Genomic DNA, 20,764 nt, shown 5'->3' on the forward strand with positions numbered 1-20,764 from the left:
ACACGTTTGTAGTTCCATACCACTAATACAGAAATTTTAGAATCTGATGGTTTTTTTTGAGCTTTATTTCAGCGGAAATCGAATAAGCAAGCTTGTACAATATTAAACTAAAGTATAATAGACGACAAAACTTCCAACAAAAATGAAAAGTTTGCAGATACTGCTTTTTAGCTTCCCACGGCAATATAAAACTCCAACTAAATCTATTTTTCTGTTAAAAGCCATTATCGAATAGAAATTCGCAATTCATAACAAAAATTACACTTATTTAAGCAACTAGTAAGAATTAATGTCAATTCGTTTCTCGTTTCAGATAAAGTTATCCATGGAACCAAGTAAAGATTATAAAATTCTAACTGAATCTCGCTTCCACAAGATATGCGTGTGCGCCGGCGAAAGTATTTCTACACGTTTCCATCTTCGTCCCGTAAGTCTTGGTCAGTTGAATATTACAGTCTACGGGTATTCTATGGAAGAAGACGACGAAGTCTGCGGGAACGAAATTACAGCTCGTTTAAGTGCTAGGGATGCAGCAACGAAGCAACTACTCGTCGAGGTACGAAGAAGTGATAAATGATTTTAGTCATTGTGCTATTCGGGAAACAACACCAAGAATTCAATATTAGATCGGGTAGTCTAGCCAGAGAATGAACATTACGTTTTTCCCGCCCTTTTTTTTTTTTTTAAAGGTCTCAAAAGATTTTTCTTAGAATTTCCTTTTCCAAAAGGAAATTTCTCACTACGCTACTGGTATACAGGATATAATGTTTAATAAAATGAAACTAGGTCAGTGTTAACTACACATTAAACGTAAGGGGACGCCACATAACTGCGTGTATGGAGGCACCATCTATTGCTAGAGAGAGACGAATGCCCAATGTTGCAAAGTGAAAGTTCTATAAACATGATTTCATGGCCATGAAGATTTCCATGACCTCTAAAATTCGCTATTCGCGGGCATCGATTCACAGCGGACGACTAAGTGTATGCTAGGGTCTAGGCCTGGAAACGACAGCAACTTACTAGCTTCTTCAAAGATGGAAACGACCGACTACTGTCGCAGTGAGATAAATGTGCGAACAGTTTTGGCGACTATGTTTGCGTTAGTAACATCGCCAGCATTGCTTTTCACTAGTGACAGGGTTTCATTTGAATGCTCCTTGTAGAATTGGATTAAATCGACCAAAATCGGGTTGAATGAGCCCCTAAACCTGTTTTAAGTCTTAAAAATGTTCCTGCCCTGTTCCTCTGTCCTCTGACTTCATACCATACTGCTATTTTCTTTTTTTTTTCGACTTTTATATATTTTGGATGATAGCTTACCCCACCCCCTTTAGACGCAACAGTGCAACTCTACTCATGGGTTTGTGGGCAAAAAATATTTTCTTTGATTTACAAACTTTATTTCTCAAAGCATTGAAAGGCGTGTAGAAGGCGTTAGTTTGCTCATCGAAAATATGTTTTTTAACTGAATGTTTAATGGCATTTCTAACGTTTACCTTCTAATTAGGCAGAAGGCTTCCCTAAAGAAGAAGTTTTCAATTATTATATTTGCCCAGAAGGTAAGTCATGTTTTCCATATCTTAAACTATTTTCATTATTAAAGACTTTCTACAATTACTTTCTCTGTCATAATGAATGCCGATTCAGGTTTTTAATTGCTGCCATAAACAATGAAAAATAATAGTAATTATAAAGTTAATTTTGTTAATAAAGTTAACAAATTAATTCGGGGTTGAACTTAGGAACTTATTCAACTTGATTTTGTTGATTTGATCACATCTATTTACCAATAGCATTGCGAGAAATTTCCTTCTGGGTGGAGTAGAGCCACTATATAGATAGGCCGAGCATCAGCTTAAGTTTAGCCATTTTGGATCGGATTTTTCATTGTTGCGGAGCTAGGGCTACCACAGCAAAGTTTCTTGTTTCGCCAAAGTTGTCGTAAATAATATTTTATTTACTAAACAATTCACGTGTGTGTGTGTGTGTGCAGCTAATAATCGCTCGCAGTGAACAATACCAAACGCGAAAACTCGCCAGAAAAGGCAACCACTCAAACACGCGCTCCGATCCAAAATGGCTGATCTAAAGCAGATGCGCCGCACAGTGGGGTGAAAACGCCAAAAAAGTACTTATAAATGGGGGGGGGGGTCTATATTAAACCAATTGAGGATTAATAAATTTGCACAGGCCTAACTCTTAGGCAATCAGAACTGGAATTTTAGAGCCCTTCGTCCACTACAAAGCTGAAGGGAGCCTTTAGAAAGGTGAAAGACCATGAGTGCGGGAATTTACAAAAATTGCTTTTAAGCAGCCTAGATATTTTTTTTTCTCATCAAAGGCTGGTATATTTAATTTCTCTCGTGTCCAACGTTTGTAATAGGACGAAAAAAATGAGTAATCGAAATCTCAAACCGAAAATCGGTTTTGATCAGCACCGAAAACTTGGAAATTCAAGGTTATTTTTTTTTTCAAAACACTCTACAAAAAATGTCCTCTTATGTCCTCTTAGAAATTAATATTAATTAGTGATGAATGGTCTGTAGAAAGACCCCGAAAAGGAATTAGCTGCGTAAACCTGCAAACTTAGGACCCAGAACCCAAATAAATCGAAACAACTCCATAATAACATGTTTGTCTAAACAAACAAGCGAGAGAGGTTTAAAAACATTTTTAAGCGCTTTTTGGCGTTTTCGCCCCACTGTGTGCCGGTTCGTAAATATAAGGGCCTTAGGGTGGAGTAAAGGAAATTTCTAGTTGTGCTATTGGTAAATACAACTGATCGTATTCGGTTCGTTTGAATTCTGTTAGAGTTGAAGGAGTCATTTAAGCAAGCGCATATTTGTGAATTTTGGACATTTGAAACTTTTCAACAAACTCAAGTTTTAGAAGCTTACGTTGATTCAAGTCAAAACATCAGTTTAAAAGCACTTTTTAAAGTTTTTTTATTTTTATCTTTTACTATATACCTGTTAAAAATTGCTTTTAAATTTGAGTGTACAATGTTGTAATATTGCGAGCAAATTATTTGCAAATATAAGCTAATCTCTTTCTTAATTCGCAATACGTTTATATTACTACAAAAGTGAAGACCGTTTTTTTTCCTCCAAAAATGTGGATTAGTAACAGGTGGATATGTTTTGAACTTCAAAAAATTTCTTCTCAAATAAATTCGAAATAGAAGAAACTTTAAAGCCTAATATACTTTTAAAAAAAAATAAATAAATAAATAAATCTAAATAATTTCTGTAAGCTTTGGTTGCACTAAAAAGATGAAACAAAATAAGTATCAAATCTCTTGATTACAACACATTTCTTGGTTAGAAAATTGTGGTTAATCTTAATATATTTATATTTAGGTTAATTCTAAAGCAGCCAATGAAATTTAAATTAAAAATTGAGACAAGAAAAAATACAGGCGGTAGAGTAAAGCTATTCGCACAAAGCTGTATTCTGTGTATATTGCTTCTCTCAAATTTTTAATTTCAGATTTATACTGAATTGACTTCTCTTTTACATATGATTTTGACTTGTAATATTTGTGCTTCTGATGCATCTAGCTAGATGAACCTAGAGTAGTTCAAAATGGCGATAGTCTGGACTTTGGGGCTGCTCAGCCATGTTTTGGTGCACCTATTGACGTTGATCGGATTAAACTTACTTTCTACAGAAATTGAAAGTATGTTTCGAGTCGTGTTCTTGTTGTAAAATGGATCCGCAACAAACAAGGCAAGTGCCAGAGGGAGTAGAATGCCGCAAAAAGATGGAGTGATATCGCTTGGAGTCCAAGATATCATCCATTTTTAAAATAAACTTGAACACCACCAAATCTTCCCCAAACTGTGATAGTACCTTCTCGATGCTTTATTGTTGGTTGGATAAGCACGGATAGCGTGCACTAACCCACAACCAACGACGAACAATATAACACCTCTTAGATGCATATATTTTGAATTTTTATTCGTCAGTGGATAGTACTTTTCCAGGAACCACGTGTCGAATCCTTGTGTTTTCTAGCCCAGTTGAACCTTTTCCTTTCAGTGTCTGACGTTGAAATGGTTTTCTTGATATTTGCACAGGGTTTAAATCAGTGGCTTGGAGGAGTCATTGGATTGTAGATACTCGTATTTATCCGCTAGTTTCACTTTTCCCACCAGTTCAGCACGAATTTGACGACTTGTTTTGAACTTATTTCATTTGGACAGTGATGCCCACAAGGGAGGATGCTGGGGGGGGGGGGGCTGAATCCATTAAACATCAATCATTTTCTTCCTCGCATCCATGATTACTCTCGTCACTTCCATGACGGGATCTTTCACGAACAAATCAGAAAGTTTATTTGATATTGTCAAGGAATGGCTCAAAACTTTCAATGTGAAAGCTTATCGTAGTATGTAATCGATGTCGGTATCCTCGTTGGTTTCGTCCACCTTTGCCACTTATACTTTTCGTCCAGTGAGCTCTGAATTGTGTGAGCCTAATAACTTAACTTCTGAGGAAGAACAGTCCTGAAATCTCAGTTGTCTGGGTCTTGAAAGAGAGAAAAATTTTATCTGTTTACATTGCCGCACCCTCGTAAAATCAAAACTCATATTCGTAAAATAAAATAAAGACGTTAAATATTAAACCGTGTGTAATCAAATCCGCGTAAAATGAGGGCATACTGTATTTTTGGCACTGACTCTTAAAACAGAAAATATATCTGTTTTATTCGTATTTAAATTGCTATAATGTGTTGCAGATACCAATGGAACTTATGCTTCTGAAGTAGACTTGTTATTACCTGAGAATGTGGTTGATGGTTCTGCAAGAGCTTTCATGTCCATATCCGGTAAGATATTGAAATCAAGCTCCCATAGTTCTTGAATAAATTTCATTCGTTATTTCAACTTAAAATGAGGAAACTACCTTAGATTGAAAAGCAAAGAAATTACCAATAAAAGTTACGAATCGTAACTGTGAATAAATGTATTACAATTATATTAGAACCTCGTTTATCCGGCAACTGTTTATCCTGTTCTCCTGTTTATCCGGATCTAATTTGAAGGGCCTTAAAAAGTTTTATGTTTACACAAATAATCCTTTTAAGTTATTTTAGCTAAACTATAAGTTCACCAAACGTTCGCTTTTTATTTTGGTTAAATGTACAACTTTGGCATAGATCATGAAATAAATTATAGTAATTTAACGATCATCATTTCGTACTTAGGAACGTCAGTCCGGCATCACTGCAGCTCAACTATAAATAATAATTTATTAAATTGAAAAACCAACGTAAATAAAGCACAAATGAACCCGAAAAATACTTCATTTACGTTAGTTTTTCAATGTAATCACATTGTAGCATAAAGCTTATTTGATCTTTTGTCGTTTATAAATGACTAGCATTCCCGTACCCGGCATTGCTCGGGTAATGGAATTAGCAGGGGTTAACAGCGCTTGGTGCACCTAGTTTCGAAAATCCCCTATAATAATTACTTATTACCTATAACATTTTCTAATTTGGGGAGGATCCCGGGGACCCTGGACTCCTTATATATATATATGTCCTTGTCCTTAACTGATCTTTAACTGTTATTAACGATCCTTTTAAAGTACTCATTATCTTTGCAAACACAGGTCATCCACATTTTATTGTTATACCTATGTTTAAGCTAGACTTTTTTGTATACAACATTTTTAGTTTTTTCTCTGGTGCTAAAATTATTAAACTGCTTGATGAACTGGCTTTGGAGCAAGCTACATAACATTGGTCGTGTGAAAAAAAGTCTTCTCTTAAATCGATCCCTGCTACTTTTAATGTCTGTCCTTGTGACTTATTAATGGTTATTGCAAAGCAAACTTTAACAGGAAACTGCACTCTTCTAAATTCAAAAGGATTTTTCGCCTGTGATGATGTTCTTAAAAACTTCGTTTCTAGTTTTGAAAAAATAAAAGCAAAAGACAGAAACATTATGATTTGACTTGAGAAAAGCCTCGAAGAATCACGTGAGAAACAAAAACAATATCAAATTTATAGTAAAGTCAGACGAAACAACGTAAGTAGAAGCACAAATTTGTAAATTACAGCAGACACGTGTTTCGGCGTTACAGGGAACGCCTTTTTCAATGCAAAAAATAATGAGCTTATGGATGAAAAGACATCCGACAAAAGCCAAGAGCAGATAAGCATGCAGCTTAAAAGATAAAAACAGCGGATTAGCCAAACACCAATGACAAAGTTATAAACCGATCAAGAACCAATAGGAATGCAAGCAAAGGCTAGGAGCTTTCTCATAGGTACATCCCAGAAAGAAAGAATTCAATTGGACAAGGATTAAGCCGAAGCTTCAACAAAAGGAAAAGAAATTGTCAGTAACCGTGAACCGCAAGAAAGGAAAAGCAGAATGGAAAACCATGAAATAAAATAAACAGAAACGAAAAATATTCGAAAAAAGGAAAAATAAAGATAAATAGAAGAAAATTGGGGGGGGGGAGGGTGTCAATTAAGACAAAAAGATAAAAATAAACAGAGGAAGATAGATAAAAAAAAAAAAGAAAAAAAAAAGGGGGGGGGGATGGGGAAAGGACAGTATTAAAGATATGGGAGCCAAATGTTAGAAAAATATGGAACTGCACTAAGATCGTTAACTAAGTTAGAACTGTTCCTCAAAATATGAAAGGATTCCCAAAAGTCAAGATCTGATGAATTGGGGCATTTTTGGATAATCTGATAAGAGTTAAAATCAAAAGAGTGATTCGAATCCCAACAATGTTGAGCAATACTAGACTTATTTAATTGTTGTTTTTTTTTTTTTTTTTTTTTTTTTGTTTTTTTGTTTTTTTGTTTTTTCACATAATTTTGATGCTCTTTCAAGCGAATTTTTAAAGCACGCCGAGTCTGTCCAATATAGGCAAGTTTACAACTACAATTAATTCTATAAATTCCACAACAATTAAGAGGGTGAATAGGATCTTTAAGAGAAGAGAATGAAAGTTTATTAATAGGAGAGAACACCACCTGGAATTGGAAACGTTTTAGAATCTTAGCAACCTGATAGCTTACAGATGGAAAGAATGGCAAAACAACCAAATTCTTTCTGATGAAGGTTCGGTTAAGAACATTAGTTTGGGATTTATTTGAAAGTTTTTTATAAATGGAATCAATCAAAGTTGGCGGATAGTCTCTATCAATTGCCACAGCTTTAAGATAATTAAGTTCCACTTTAAGAAGTTCCGACGAAGAACAAATATTAATTGCGCGATAAACAAAAGAATTGAAAGCAGAATATTTTTGATTTGGAGGATGAGACGATAGTCTATGAGGAGGTAAAGAGACAGCAAAAGGTTTGCGATAAACAACCATAAGCTCATTATTTTTAGCTTTTCATCCATAAGCTTTTCATCCATAAGCTCATTATTTTTTGCATTGAAAAAGGCGTTCCCTGTAACGCCGAAACACGTGTCTGCTGTAATTTACAAATTTGTGCTTCTACTTACGTTGTTTCGTCTGACTTTACTATTCAGCACAAAGGTATTTATTTATCTTATCAAATTTATAGTTTGCTATCGACCAAAAGTTGAGATGAAGTACTGAATAATGATTTGAATGGAGGAAAGCCTTCGAAAATAAGGGATTTGAATTTCAATGACAGGTTTTTAATTTTGCAGAAATTAAGGGGTTTTAATTAATTTCTCCCGAAATAATTCGGAACTCCAGCGCTCGAATACGCTACCTTGCGATGATTTACAAAACTGCAAATGAAACTAAAACATTGCCACGTTGCGTTCCACGTGTGTCTGTTGACGTAAACACAGGCAGTTTGTTCTGAGTAATTATTAACGCAATCGATGTGTCTTAGTTTGCTTTCAGCTACAGAAATTAATTCGTCCCTTAGTAGTATTCTCGAGCTTCTCAAAAAAATGTTAGTTTTCATTATTTCCTTAACAATTGGTGAAAGCGAAAATTCTGGATTAACAAACTTGGATAACGTTATACAAGGTAAAAAAATTATTGTTTTGTATGAATTTGTAAGAATATGGGGGTTTTTTTAATCTTAAATTAATTAAACTTACCATATTTTACAGCAGTATTTAGTTGGAATGGACAGTATGCAAACTATTTTCTTGAATATATTATCGTAGAACAAAATGAATAACCGAGAAAGAATTTACTTTATTCCTTTTATTCTCAGCTGAAAGGTTTCGCCAAATTTGTTTAGGGTTATAAGTTTTAGTATAGTGCGAGCAAAGTAGCCTTGGCGAGATTTCGCGTTTTTAGTTAAACCATTTTTAATTTTTATCATGAATGGAATAAAATGGTAGTAAGATTACAGAATTCGATAAGTGAAAAGAAATAATGGTCAATCAACTGAAAAGAAAACTACCACCATATATATCCGTGAGAATTTTGTTGATGATTTGTATAACATGACACAATTAAATCGTAACTCAGAAATTAGAAAAATCGAAACAGAAAATTTTTAAATTAACCGATTCAGGAATTCGAGAAAAATAACTCAGCTACAAATGGAAAACAATAATCGCTAGCCAAGCAAGGCAAAAAAGTATCTTCTTTCGATAAAAATTTGTAATGTCAAATTGAATTTTCTAGCATTAATTGTTATTCTTGTCAGGCCACAATTATTATTTAGTTTTATCAAGAATTGATAAATATCGAATTCAACATCGTTTAAATAGTTGCTTAGAACTACGAACTACGTAGTTTGCATTAATCTTTGACGTTTAGTAATGCTTCTTGAATTCTCATTTCTTTCTACGTGGGCCAGAATATCCACAAGACTTTGAAAATTAATTTAAAAAGAATAAAGCGAAAAAATCATACGTACGAACAAAAATCACAACACTTTTAGCATTTTCTTCGTTACCATGTGCGTTTGTTTTTGTTTTTAAGTCCGCCATTAGACAGTGACTTCAGTGCCCCCTATAGTTCGTTGGAGTTGCGAATTGAGATTTCGAAAAATCCTTTCTTAGTGGTTACTTTTGTAACCATGCGGACATGCCTGCCGAATTTCAAGTCTGAAGCTTCAGCGGTTTCGGCTGTGCGTTGATATATATATATATATATATATATATATATATATATATATATATATATATATATATATATATATATATATATATATATATATATATATATATATGTGTGTGTGTGTGTGTTATCTCAGGACATTGATTTTTATATATTAAGATATAGTGTTTGCGCGAAACAATTCTATGCAATTCGGTTACAAAGCATTGTTTTTTGTTATAAGTGATAAGTCTGCTTATTTAAGAACTTGTCCTGCTTATGACTCATATTACCCTGATTATCCGGATTTTCCTTTATCCGGATGACCTATGATCCTTGTTGGTCCGGATAAACGAGGTTGTACTGCATTGGCAAATTACTATGCTTCAAAAATGTAAAATGCCAATTTCTTCTACTCCAACAAACATTTTTTTTAAATTTCAGGTGATATAATGGGTCCAGCTTTGAACGGACTAAAATACTTGGTCCGTCTGCCCGTCGGTTGTGGAGAACAGAATATGGTACTTTTTGTACCAAACATATTTGTACTCGATTATTTATCATCTGTTGGTAAAATCAGCGAGGAGATTAAACAAGAATGTCTTAATAATATGCGGAAAGGTGAGTAAAGGGAGCTTAGTTTTTTTTTTTTTTTAAATCATATTTAAATGTAACTATTATACTTAACGCGAATTAGTTTACTTGCACTGAAGAATTTACAAATATTTCATTTATAATCTTTTTTCAAATATTATGTACTTCATTATCTTTACAATCTCTTTCAAAACTATGTATATGTTTTCTTTTTTAAAAAGAAGTAAAATTTCATGATTTATTTCGGCGCAGTAAGTTTTCATTTTTAAATATCAAACATGTTCTGTAAATATAACATAACTTTAGCGATTTAAATGAATTAATAATTTCTTTCAAAAGTAATTAAGATACTCTGCTTACATACTTATGGCTCAGGACATAATTGTGTTATTAATACTCCTTCGATGTTGTATTTTTCGTCATTACAGTTATGAATGATATAGTTTGTTGCAATCAAAATATTGTTGAACAGACCTGAAAATTCAAATGTTTGCTAGTTATCAGTGACCGGTAATCACTTTCAATTTTGTAGCCACTTTTTTTTGATCATTAGTAGCCACTTCATCCAGTCCCCCTCCTCCCCCCTTTTTTTATGAAAACATTGGCATCCGCGACCTCAGTCAAGTATAACATTATACTAATGAATATCTATTAAAAAATTTTCATGATGGAAATTTAAAAATTATTATTGCTTCAACCATCAATTTAAAAAAAGTAAGTCTTTACATGATTTTCTCATCCAAGGAATACCATATGAGAACTTGAGACCAGTTTTACATCACAAACAAAGTATGACGAAGTAGAAATGAGTTGTTAAAAGAATCAATGAAGTAATACTTATCTGTGGTCGGTAAAAAAGTGACTATCTGACCTTTTTTAGTCACCAAAGTAAGACTTTTAGTCGCCTGCTGGCGAGTGATTATTTTCAGATCTATTGTTGAATACAAATCGCGTTTACATTTGAGGCAGTGAGGAGCAAGGGCCAATGCCAAAATTAAAATTTTGGACATAACCTGTACCTATAGTAGGTGAACCTCTCCTCTGTCTTAGGACAAGAGAGCGTACTAGTAGCTCTGGTAGGTGCTGCTATACAGCATGATTTAGAAAAACTTTTCAAGGAAAGCCTACCTAGGACCTCAACTGTAAAAAGAAGTTTTACTCAAAACTTGAAAATGTCCATTTACATCCCTTTGCTTCTCCCTGCCTCATTTGGTTTTTAATGTATCGAACATTTTTGCATTAGGATACCAGAGGGAACTCCAGTACCGTCACGGAGATGGTTCATACAGCGCGTTTGGTAAAAACGACATCGAAGGGAGCCTTTGGTTGACTGCCTTTGTAGTCAGGTCCTTTGGTCAAGCAAGAAGATTCATCGACATTGACGAGCATGATCTCAGACTCAGCACAGCTTGGATCTTAGAAAAACAGTTTGAAAACGGATGCTTTGAGTCCACGGGTTACTTGCACCAGAAGTCCTTAAAAGTACGTTTGGTTTTAGCAGCTGAATGTGAAAATTATCCTTACACTGCTACAAATTCTCCTGAAAATTTACGGTAAAATTACGGGCCTCCATGTTGCCAGTAACTACAGTACAATACTTACAGTATAGTAAAAAGTACTGCCATCCATGTTGCCAGTAACTTTATCCGGAAAATCAAATTTTACTGTAAAATTTACAGTAAAGGAATTGGCATCCATGCTGCCAGTAACTTTTAACGTAAATTTAAATTTCACTGTTGAATTTATGGTAAAAAGTGCTGGAATATATGTTGTCAGTAATTTTTACCATAAAATCAAAATCTACTGTAAAATTTTAAGATAAAAAATAAAAGAAATACCGTACATTTTATAGTAACATTAATGAATTACTGTGCATTCTACCGCAAACTCTACGGTAAAGTGTACAATAGTCTTTGTTATTGTAACTTCTCGCACATTTGTGGTTTTCTACTTTAAAATATATGGTACTTATTACTGAAGATTTTACAGTAACATTACTGGCCTACAGTACATTTTACTAAAAATTCTACAGGAAAATGTACAGTATTTTTACGGTAACTTGTCTAATTTAAAGGTTCCTGCTCGAAAATATGTGGTACTTATTACTTAAGTTTTTACAGTAGCATTGACTGAATTACAGTTAATTTTACCACTAATTCTACCTTGTGTTTTTACAGTAATTTTTCTTTAGTTTTTCAAACAGTGTACTCGTTCACTCGGACAACAATGAGCCTTGTACATTGTAGACTAATCCATTTTAAACGAAGTTTTGCTGAAAACAAAGTATTTAGAAATGACACAAAAGATTTGGAGAATTTTGTGTGGTAAACATGTAATTATTATGGACTTCTCACTTGTCTGAATGCAGCTCTAAACTAGAACTTCTGAATAAGCTAAAAAAGTCGCAAAAAATGGAAACCACTTTTGCGTCTTTGGTAACCTTATTTAAAAGAAGTATTTTTCGCTGCGCAAAAAGCAAATGTCCACTAAATTAGTATAATACAAATGTAGGCAATATATAAGTGAAGGAAAGTAAATGTAAGAACTTAAACACAGGCTTTGGTTTATTTATTAGTCGCAAAATTTCTAACGCCTGAGACGATTATTTTTCAGGGAATTCGCAATTGTAAATGGTCGTAAACCCAAAAATACCCCGATCACAAAAAAAAAAAAAAAATAATAATAATAATAATAATAATATTAATAATATTAATTTAACAAATATTAATTTGAATTCTAAAATTTTAAATTCAAATTATGTTTTTCGCAATCACGAGTTGCGACAAGACCCTACTCCTTGGAGTTATTGTTTCTAGAAACGACTCCTGTTCCCCCAAGCCTGCCCTTCCTCCTGGGCGGTTACGTGTGTGTGTAGGCGCGCATGCGTTCATGGGTATTCTTGTGTGTGTTGCATAGGCCTGTGTGTATGCACGTAGGCTTGTGTGTGAGTTTGTATGTATATGAGTGTGCTTGAGTATGAGCGTGCGTGTGTGTAGGGTATAGACGCCACCGACCAGGAGAAGCGGATTCCGGGGGAGAGGGGTCAGGAACAGAGGCCGATGCGCGGTGGTGCTGCAGAGGCCCCTGGTCCGCGCTGAAAAAGGAACCAGACATCAAGGACGCTCAAATGAGAACAATAAGCAATCGTGATTGCTCAAAAAAAAAAAAAAAAAAAAACGGACCATTTTTAAATAAGATTAGATGTAAAAATGTCAGGAATTATTGATTTTTTACTTCAATTGAAAATATGAGGTCTGAAATTAACGACATTTTTTAAAAATTATTTGTACAAAATCAAGATGACGCTTACTAGAGACTCGGGACAAGGGCGGAAATAGCGATATCATTTTAAACGAACGCATAGTCACCACTTTTGACGACCAAGACTTTATTCTTATTAAACACCTCTTTTTTTTTTTTTTTTTCATCATATTAAAACTCTTTGCTCCTGCAAAGGATACCCGCCGAAAAACAGAGCTCGATTATTGTATTCTTCTTTTCTCTTTCTCTGTCTTGCAGGGAGGTCTAAATGAAGGAGAACAGTCTCTTGCTCTATTGACTGCTTACGTTCTAATTTCCATTTTGGAATCGGGAGCAGTAAAACCTAATCAAATATCGATAAAGAATGCTTTGAAATGTTTAGAAGCTGAATCCAACCCCAATAGTTATGGTTTGGCACTATTTTCTTATGCTGCAGCATTGTCAGGAGAAATTTCTTCAGCTGAAGCGCATTTGAAACTATTGGAAGAAAAGTCTGTTAGAAAGGGTAAGTAAAATTGTGCTGCTACTTTTCCTTTCAATAATAGTGGATGGAGGTAAAATGTTATTTTCTTTAACAGCTAACAATTTTATTATTTTTTTAATGAAATAGTCACGATCATTTTTTTTACTTTATTATTGTCATAAACATACTGCTTATGATAGCAACCAAAAAAAAGTGATTAGAGTTGACACAACTTGCCTCTAAGATACATGGTCATATACATTTTTCACTATCCAGGACCATGAAATTTTACTTCTATACTGGGGCGTGCACAGAAATTTTGGGACTCGTCACAAATGACTTTTACGGGTCCTCCTTCATATTGTTTAACTTTATATTTCACCCCTCATTTTACAAATATTAGACCCCCTTCAGACAGGTGTCCCTTCTCTCCCTTCCCCCCCCTTGCCCGCCCCTGATTCTATTTCAACAAACAAACCAATGCGCAGTCCTGACTTTTAAAGGATTACGCAATTATTTTTCTGCGCAGTCCGTGAAAAATAAGGAGATTTGCGCATTAATATGTCTTCTGGTAGTATAGATATATACCATCAGCATACGGATCCTGAATAGCTACGACAGTGCTGCCCTTCTAAGCAAGAATGGCACTTTTCACGAAGTTAACTTTTTCCGCTTATCATCTTTCTCATGGAAACAATATTCTTTATAAGTTTTTGTTTCGTGCTCCTCTAATAATTGTACATTTTGATCCTAATAGTTGATATTTATATTATTCACTCTTATTTATCTGATTACAACATTCGCTTTCGTAGGTGTTCTCAGCACAAACACTCAAAGAGAAACAACAAATCGATAGCCTGACAGAAAGAAGCTACAAACAATGAATAAATAGAAACTACTAAAGCTTGATCACGAAGAGACGGCGGATGGTCTGTGAGCGGAAAGAGAGCATTTAATTTTGTTACAAGTAGGATTAGTGAGGATGCGTAAGCAGTCAAGTTTTTATTTCTCGCGTGTTCTCGCTGATCTTACCCATTACAAAATCAAGTGCTCTGTTTCCACTTCCAGTTCATCCGCCACACAGTGTGGCATAGTGGGCAAAAATCCACCGAACTTGCGGGTTTTGAGCTAGGATCTTCTATTATGGCTCAAAATGCGGCAAAATTTTTCGACTATTTCGTAGTGGTGCTACAATTTTGAATTTCTTAACCCCCTAAGCGCCGCAGAGCTCAGAATGGACCCAAGTCGCGATTTTGAAAACTAAAAAGTATGACCATATTTTTTCCCTGATATGTGACTCAATGCTTAGTATAAATCGAGGAATTGGATGATAAAACACAACTTTTGATCGATGCTGGGTGTTTAGAAATGCTTTTTTCGACCGTATAAGTCATTAAAAACATGATTTTTCAGGTTTTTCCGTTGAAAAAATGGGTTTTAACGGTCTTCACACACCTCCCGCTCAAGAACAAATATATATTTTAATTCTAAACTACAAGTTTTCAATCATTTTCCAAAGTTCAAAAGGTAAAAACCTCCCTAAAACACCGAAAAATTGCTCAAAGTCCGAATTTCAGCTCGAGATCCTACCATTGCCCACGGGAGTACATCTGTGCAATAGCGCAAGCAGCTTATTTTATATGTATACATTTATATGCATACATTTCGAGAATAAATTGTCTGCGTTCGAATAAAGACCTTTACATTTAGAATTTCCGAATGCTTTTGATGTTTTTAAGAAAATTTAATGTATTAAAGTAACAGTTGAGCAAATGGGTAGACACAAAATTAGTTTGTTTGTCTGTTTCCTCGGAATAATCGTAATATTCGAATTGTGTAAAAGGTATGTTCACTCTTTTTTGTCCTCTGTTACAAATATTAAAAAAAAAATTATGTAAATTACATTTTTTTTAAATTTGTTTCTGCGTGTAAGACCAACAAAACAACATAAATTTTAAAATAAATTCTATTAAACTTTATAATAAAGTTAAAATAACATGTCTTTACTGTTTTTCATACTTCTAAATTGAAAGCTAATGGACATATATTTGTAAATATTTGTTTTTTAAATTAAATAGAGTGAAGTAAAATCATATAATTTCATTAATCCTTTCAGCCTTACCTCAAATTCAGCTGTATTATAACCTATAAATGATGTTGTTAGGAACAAAACTGGGGCTAAAAGGGTTCATCTGAGCATCAGTTATTTAGTTTAAAACACATTGAAATTTTAACATGTGTTTTTATATTTTATGTTAAAATTCCAACAAAAACACTTACGTAAAAGAGAGAAAATACCTGTTGCAAATCAAATATTACGATTATTCCGAGGAAACAGACAACATACTAATTTTGCGTCTACACATTTGTTCAACTGTTACTTTAATACATTAAATTTTCTTAAAAACATCAAAAGCATTCGGAAATTCTAAATCTAAAGGTCTTTATTCGAACGCAGACGATTTATTCTCGAAATGTATACATATAAAATAAGCTGCTTGCGCTATTGCACAGATGTACTACCGTGGGCAATGGTAGGATCTCGAGCTGAAATTCGGACTTTGAGCAATTTTTCGGTGTTTTAGGGAGGTTTTTACCTTTTGAACTTTGGAAAATGATTGAAAACTTGTAGTTTAGAATTAAAATATATATTTGTTCTTTAGCGGGAGATGTGTGAAGACCGTTAAAACCCATTTTTTCAACGGAAAAACCTGAAAAATCATGTTTTTAATGACTTATACGGTGGAAAAAAGCATTTCTAAACACCCAGCAGCGATCAAAAGTTGTGTTTTATCATCCAATTCCTCGATTTATACTAAGCATTGAGCCACATATCAGGGAAAAAATATGGTCATACTTTTTAGTTTTCAAAATCGCGACTTGGGTCCATTCTGAGCTACGCGGCGCTTAGGGGGTTAAGAAATTCAAAATTGTAGCACCACTACGAAATAGTCGAAGAATTTTTCCGCATTTTGAGCCATAATAGAAGATCCTAGCTCAAAACCCGCGAGTTCGGTGGATTTTTGCCCACTATGCCACACTGTGCGCCATCTCTCCGTGCCACAGTTATATATTGTAAAAAGAAAAAGTCGATTGTTCTGCAAGGCCTGTAGCTGCTCTCGAGCCTTCGAATTCATACCGCCGGAGTCAACTGGACTTAAAGACTGAGCTTAAGACGCTCAGCGTCCACCACGTGGTCACTCTTGCGTCGCGCATAGGTGACATTTTGGGAGAGAACGTGTTTCAAATGCAGTGAAACCTCGCTATTATTGCACAATTCGTTCCAAAATGCAATTCAAATGGCGATTTGTAAGAATGGCCAGTCATATCTTCACGTAATTGAATAAATTGGTTCCACCAACATGTTGATGTTACCGTCAGGAAAGGGAGTTACTTTTCATAAAACTATCAAGTAATAGTCCTTCAGGTGTTTTCTCTCTTTCAGGCGTTATTTCTTATACGTATCTGTCTTTTTACAATAGAAGAATCTAGGGACTCTTTCTCTAAAATCCTATGCAACGTCGAATGCCTTTGATAAATGACATTGTCGTAGATAAGTGATGCTCCTGTTCTCCATAGCCATGTAATGACGCCTTTCTTCCGCCACTGTTTTTCCCCCGCTGTGGTTAAAGAGATCTTTAACTTATGCCGTGGAAATGCTTCCTTTACTACTTTCCTCCTCTTCAAAGAATGTTCTTCAAGGGAGCAACAAATTTCTTCTTGATCCCTTGTGCTGTTCTTGAAGTTCTTCAATCGTGAGCTCATTTCTGTGGTTTACAACCAACTCCTTTGAGCGACGTTGTCGGAATAGTGAAGCAGCGCACGAGTAACGTTCAATTTTACTTGAACAAATTGGACGAATAACGAGTAATGCGAGTAGAGAGGCAGATGAACGACGTGTTTAATTTTACTTGAACAAGCTAGAAGAATGACGAGACGTACGAGTAGAGAGGTGGGCGAATGAACAGTTAATTTTACTTGAACAAATTGGACGAATGACGAGTGGTATGAGTAGAGGTGAACGAATGACAAGTCAAATTTTACCTTAACAATTCGGACGAATAATAAGCATTACGAGTAGAGAGGCGGACAAATGACGGGTTCTAGGTTCCACTGTAAGTGCTGTGCTCAGTATTAAATCATGGCTGAAAATTTATTTCATTGAAACGAATATTTCGTTGTATTGATATTCGTTGTACGGGATTTCACTGCAATAAAAAACAAAGTTCTTCAATGCACATTGTTGTGAACGCACTTATACAAAGTGGTCCAAAAGTCGACGTACCCTCTTCTCCCCTATATTTTCAACGTTATGTTCCTTCTGGTTTAATTGTAGTTATATACGATTACTTTGAATTCTTAAGAAACATAAACATCGGCAGAGCACCATCCATGTCGTAATATTGCTGAATTCTGCGCCATACTCTCGTAGATGTCTTGTGGTGCAGCCAGGAGGAAAGGTTTTGGGGTCAAAACTTCCTTACCATAACTCTTGGTTTTAACACATACTGTCAATCCTCATAAGGTAGTTTATATGCATATATAAGGGTAGTTAAGACCCCCTCCCCCCCAAAAAAAATAGAAAAACACACACACACACACACACACAGAAAGTAATTTCTGACTGCTCTACTGGAGGAGTTTTGGGGATTTGGAAATATTTTGCAGCAAAACTTCTGCGAGAACATGGGGCAGAATTCAACAGTGTTACGACATGGATGGTGCTCTACCGATGTTTCTAACTGTATAACATTCAACCATAATGTACATAATGTTGAAATTAAACGTGGGATAGGCCCACTTTTGGATGTATAATATTCTGAACGAAATATTTAACCTCAAAATAACACGTCTTAAAGAATATTATTTTTTTTAGGTAGCTTGATGTTCTGGGATTCTTGCAAATCCAAATCTGTCAGTATAGAGATTGCTGGATACTATATTCTTTCTAAACTTGCTGTATCAAAAAATTCTACAGACAACATTGCTCAAATTCAACCAGTAGTACGCTGGATCACAAGACAACGAAATACAAACGGAGGATTCGTTTCTACACAGGTGTAGTTGCAAGGGTTTTTTATATCTTTATGGGGCTCTGCCCCCAGCTCGGTGACGCTCACAGACCCCTGAAGATTGCTTCGCAATCTTATTTGATTCGCAAAGGTTTAAATCATCTATATGAAAGCATCAGATTACAAAAACGGGTTACGAGTTCCATTTTAAACAAAATAAAAATCCCCCCCTCCCTCTCTTTCATGAAGAAAATACAGTTTAAATAAAGAGCTCATAATTCGAACATAATCTCGTTTCCACTCGAAGACTAAAAGAACTTGAAAGAAATATGCATAACCGAGGTATTTAAAAAAAAAAAAAGCGCTTCGAAGTGCCCCCCTTTCCCGGGTTCCAAACTAATTGTACCAACTTGCAAGCTATAGGTGCTGAGGGGCTCCTGAGCATCGCAAAACGGTAGCTTTGCACGTTTGAAAAGTTGCTTTCAAATTCGTGGTCTCTAGTTTTTTGCTCTTTAGCTCTGGGCTTGAATTGAGTTGAACCTAGGACTTTTCGGTGAAATAAAAACCCTTATATCTGCTGTTTAGTTAATTGAGAAAATTAAAACAAACTCGATATAATGCAGAAAAAAAAGTTCTTTTGAACTTCACAGAATGTTGAGGGGTGTGGGAAATCTTTTATCCCTTTAATGGGCAATTTATGCGAAATTTTAACTTATAAACATAATTACAAAACAATTATAATAATAAATCGAAACTAAAAAAATAAAACCCCAGGTGCAAACGCCCTTGGCTCGAAGTAATTTTGTGCAAAATTTCAAGACTGTAGGTGCAATAGGGTGTCCTGGACCCAGGCCCTCCACAAACTTCCTTTCACAATTTCTTTTACGTTGCGTTTTTAATATATTGAGATTATTTTGTGAAATGGGAATCAATGAAGTGAAAAGATGTCTTTTTAAAGTGAGTTTTTTTATGTGAGGGCTTTGAAATTCTGATGGCAAGCCTTTGCATTTACTAACACAGCAAATAATGGTACTTATCCCTTCGATGGCTCAAGCGACTAAATCGCCCAATGCGATACAATCGACACCTGTAAGCAAGCACAAATAAGGCGCTCAAATCGCTGTTATTAGATGTAAGCTATTATGTTGGAATGTGCTTGCCAAGTAATTATTATTTATTATCAAAATAAAGATGTCTAATGTGGATATGATCGCTATAAACATTGCAAGGTAACTTAACAGAAAACAATTCATGGTAAAGTTTTTTAATACGTGCTTCCCAAGATACTGACTGAAACAACTGTGTTAGTTTTGCATGAGATCTCACAACTTTTTACGGTGGTAGCAAGACTAGCATTTTTGTATATTTTAGGATTTTTATGGGATACTTTCGAAGAAAAATGACAACCATTTTGGAGAGAGAAAAAAGAATTACTATTTTTGGGGCGAACCTAACCTGGCAGCGTTGCAATGCAGTGATTAGGTTCCGCGTATCCTTCACAATGTTTCCAGATTATGTTTGCTAAAACTATAGATCGTACGAAAGGTCAAATGCTTCCCTATTTGAGAGGGCTAGTGATGGCTTCATACTTTGCGACAGAAATGGCATTTTTTTATCGAAAACTTTCTGTGCACGTTATTTCTTATACATTATTTGAATAACTCGCCCTCGTTGTTACTAATCTCACCCTCCCCTAGTGGCAGTGGTGCCCTACCTATGGCCTACGAATCTAACTTGGGTGGCCGAGGCCCACTATGTTCAATATTACGAATCGAAAACCACCTTCTATGAAACCTCCCAAAATAACCACGAAATCGTCGAAGACAGTTCGATTGCAATACACGCCGAGTCACAGCCAATGAAATCGCTTCTTTACTACTGCTTTTATTACCTTCTGTTTTAGGTTCCTAGCTGTTACAAATTTGCAGCAAAAAGTCCACATATTGGTTTCTGAATAACAGTTGCAAATTTCCCCTTAATAAGTAAAGCATCAATCAGTCACATCAACAATCCTTAGTGCCGCCTGCCTTGTCTACTGGTCAGAGAAGTCTGACTGCGACAGGAAGGTCCGAGTTCGAATCCCGGCTTCGGCATGGACGAACTTTCTCTCGCCTGTCCTTGTCCTTTCTTAGTATGGTGTTGTGCTGTGAATGGTTGCCTACCCTAAAAACGGGTCATTTTGGTAGATGTGTACTGTAGAAGTCGGACTTCATACCAAGTTACGGTACAGTTGGAAAAGTGAAGCAGCTGGCACACGACAACAACAATCCTTACTTTATAATTTTCTTTCCTTTTCTATGTTTACGATGTCACGTCAAAAAAAAAAAAAATCGGAATTTTATATATTTTCTGGCCCGCGGGATTCATCTCAATATGAGGTGCGGCGCGGCGCTCTGTTACAAAAAACGTTAGGTATTATTG

General features: G+C 35.2%; 1 protein-coding gene across 1 annotated transcript in view; it reads left to right on the top strand.

Annotated features, from left to right (window-relative positions):
* Positions 1-313: 313 nt before the first annotated feature.
* Positions 314-20,764, top strand: part of LOC129233121 (pregnancy zone protein-like) — a gene marked incomplete at its 5' end in the record, with an annotated part of 48,055 nt that continues 27,604 nt past the window's right edge. Inside the window, 7 exons of the mRNA XM_054867181.1 lie at positions 314-556; positions 1,511-1,562; positions 4,745-4,834; positions 9,458-9,634; positions 10,851-11,089; positions 13,127-13,373; positions 18,208-18,389. Coding sequence (XP_054723156.1) covers positions 314-556; positions 1,511-1,562; positions 4,745-4,834; positions 9,458-9,634; positions 10,851-11,089; positions 13,127-13,373; positions 18,208-18,389 — 1,230 coding nt within the window. The remainder of the gene's footprint in view (positions 557-1,510; positions 1,563-4,744; positions 4,835-9,457; positions 9,635-10,850; positions 11,090-13,126; positions 13,374-18,207; positions 18,390-20,764) is intronic.

This window comes from Uloborus diversus, unplaced genomic scaffold (genome assembly GCF_026930045.1).
Source record: "Uloborus diversus isolate 005 unplaced genomic scaffold, Udiv.v.3.1 scaffold_178, whole genome shotgun sequence".
NCBI classification, from domain to species: Eukaryota; Metazoa; Arthropoda; class Arachnida; order Araneae; family Uloboridae; genus Uloborus; species Uloborus diversus.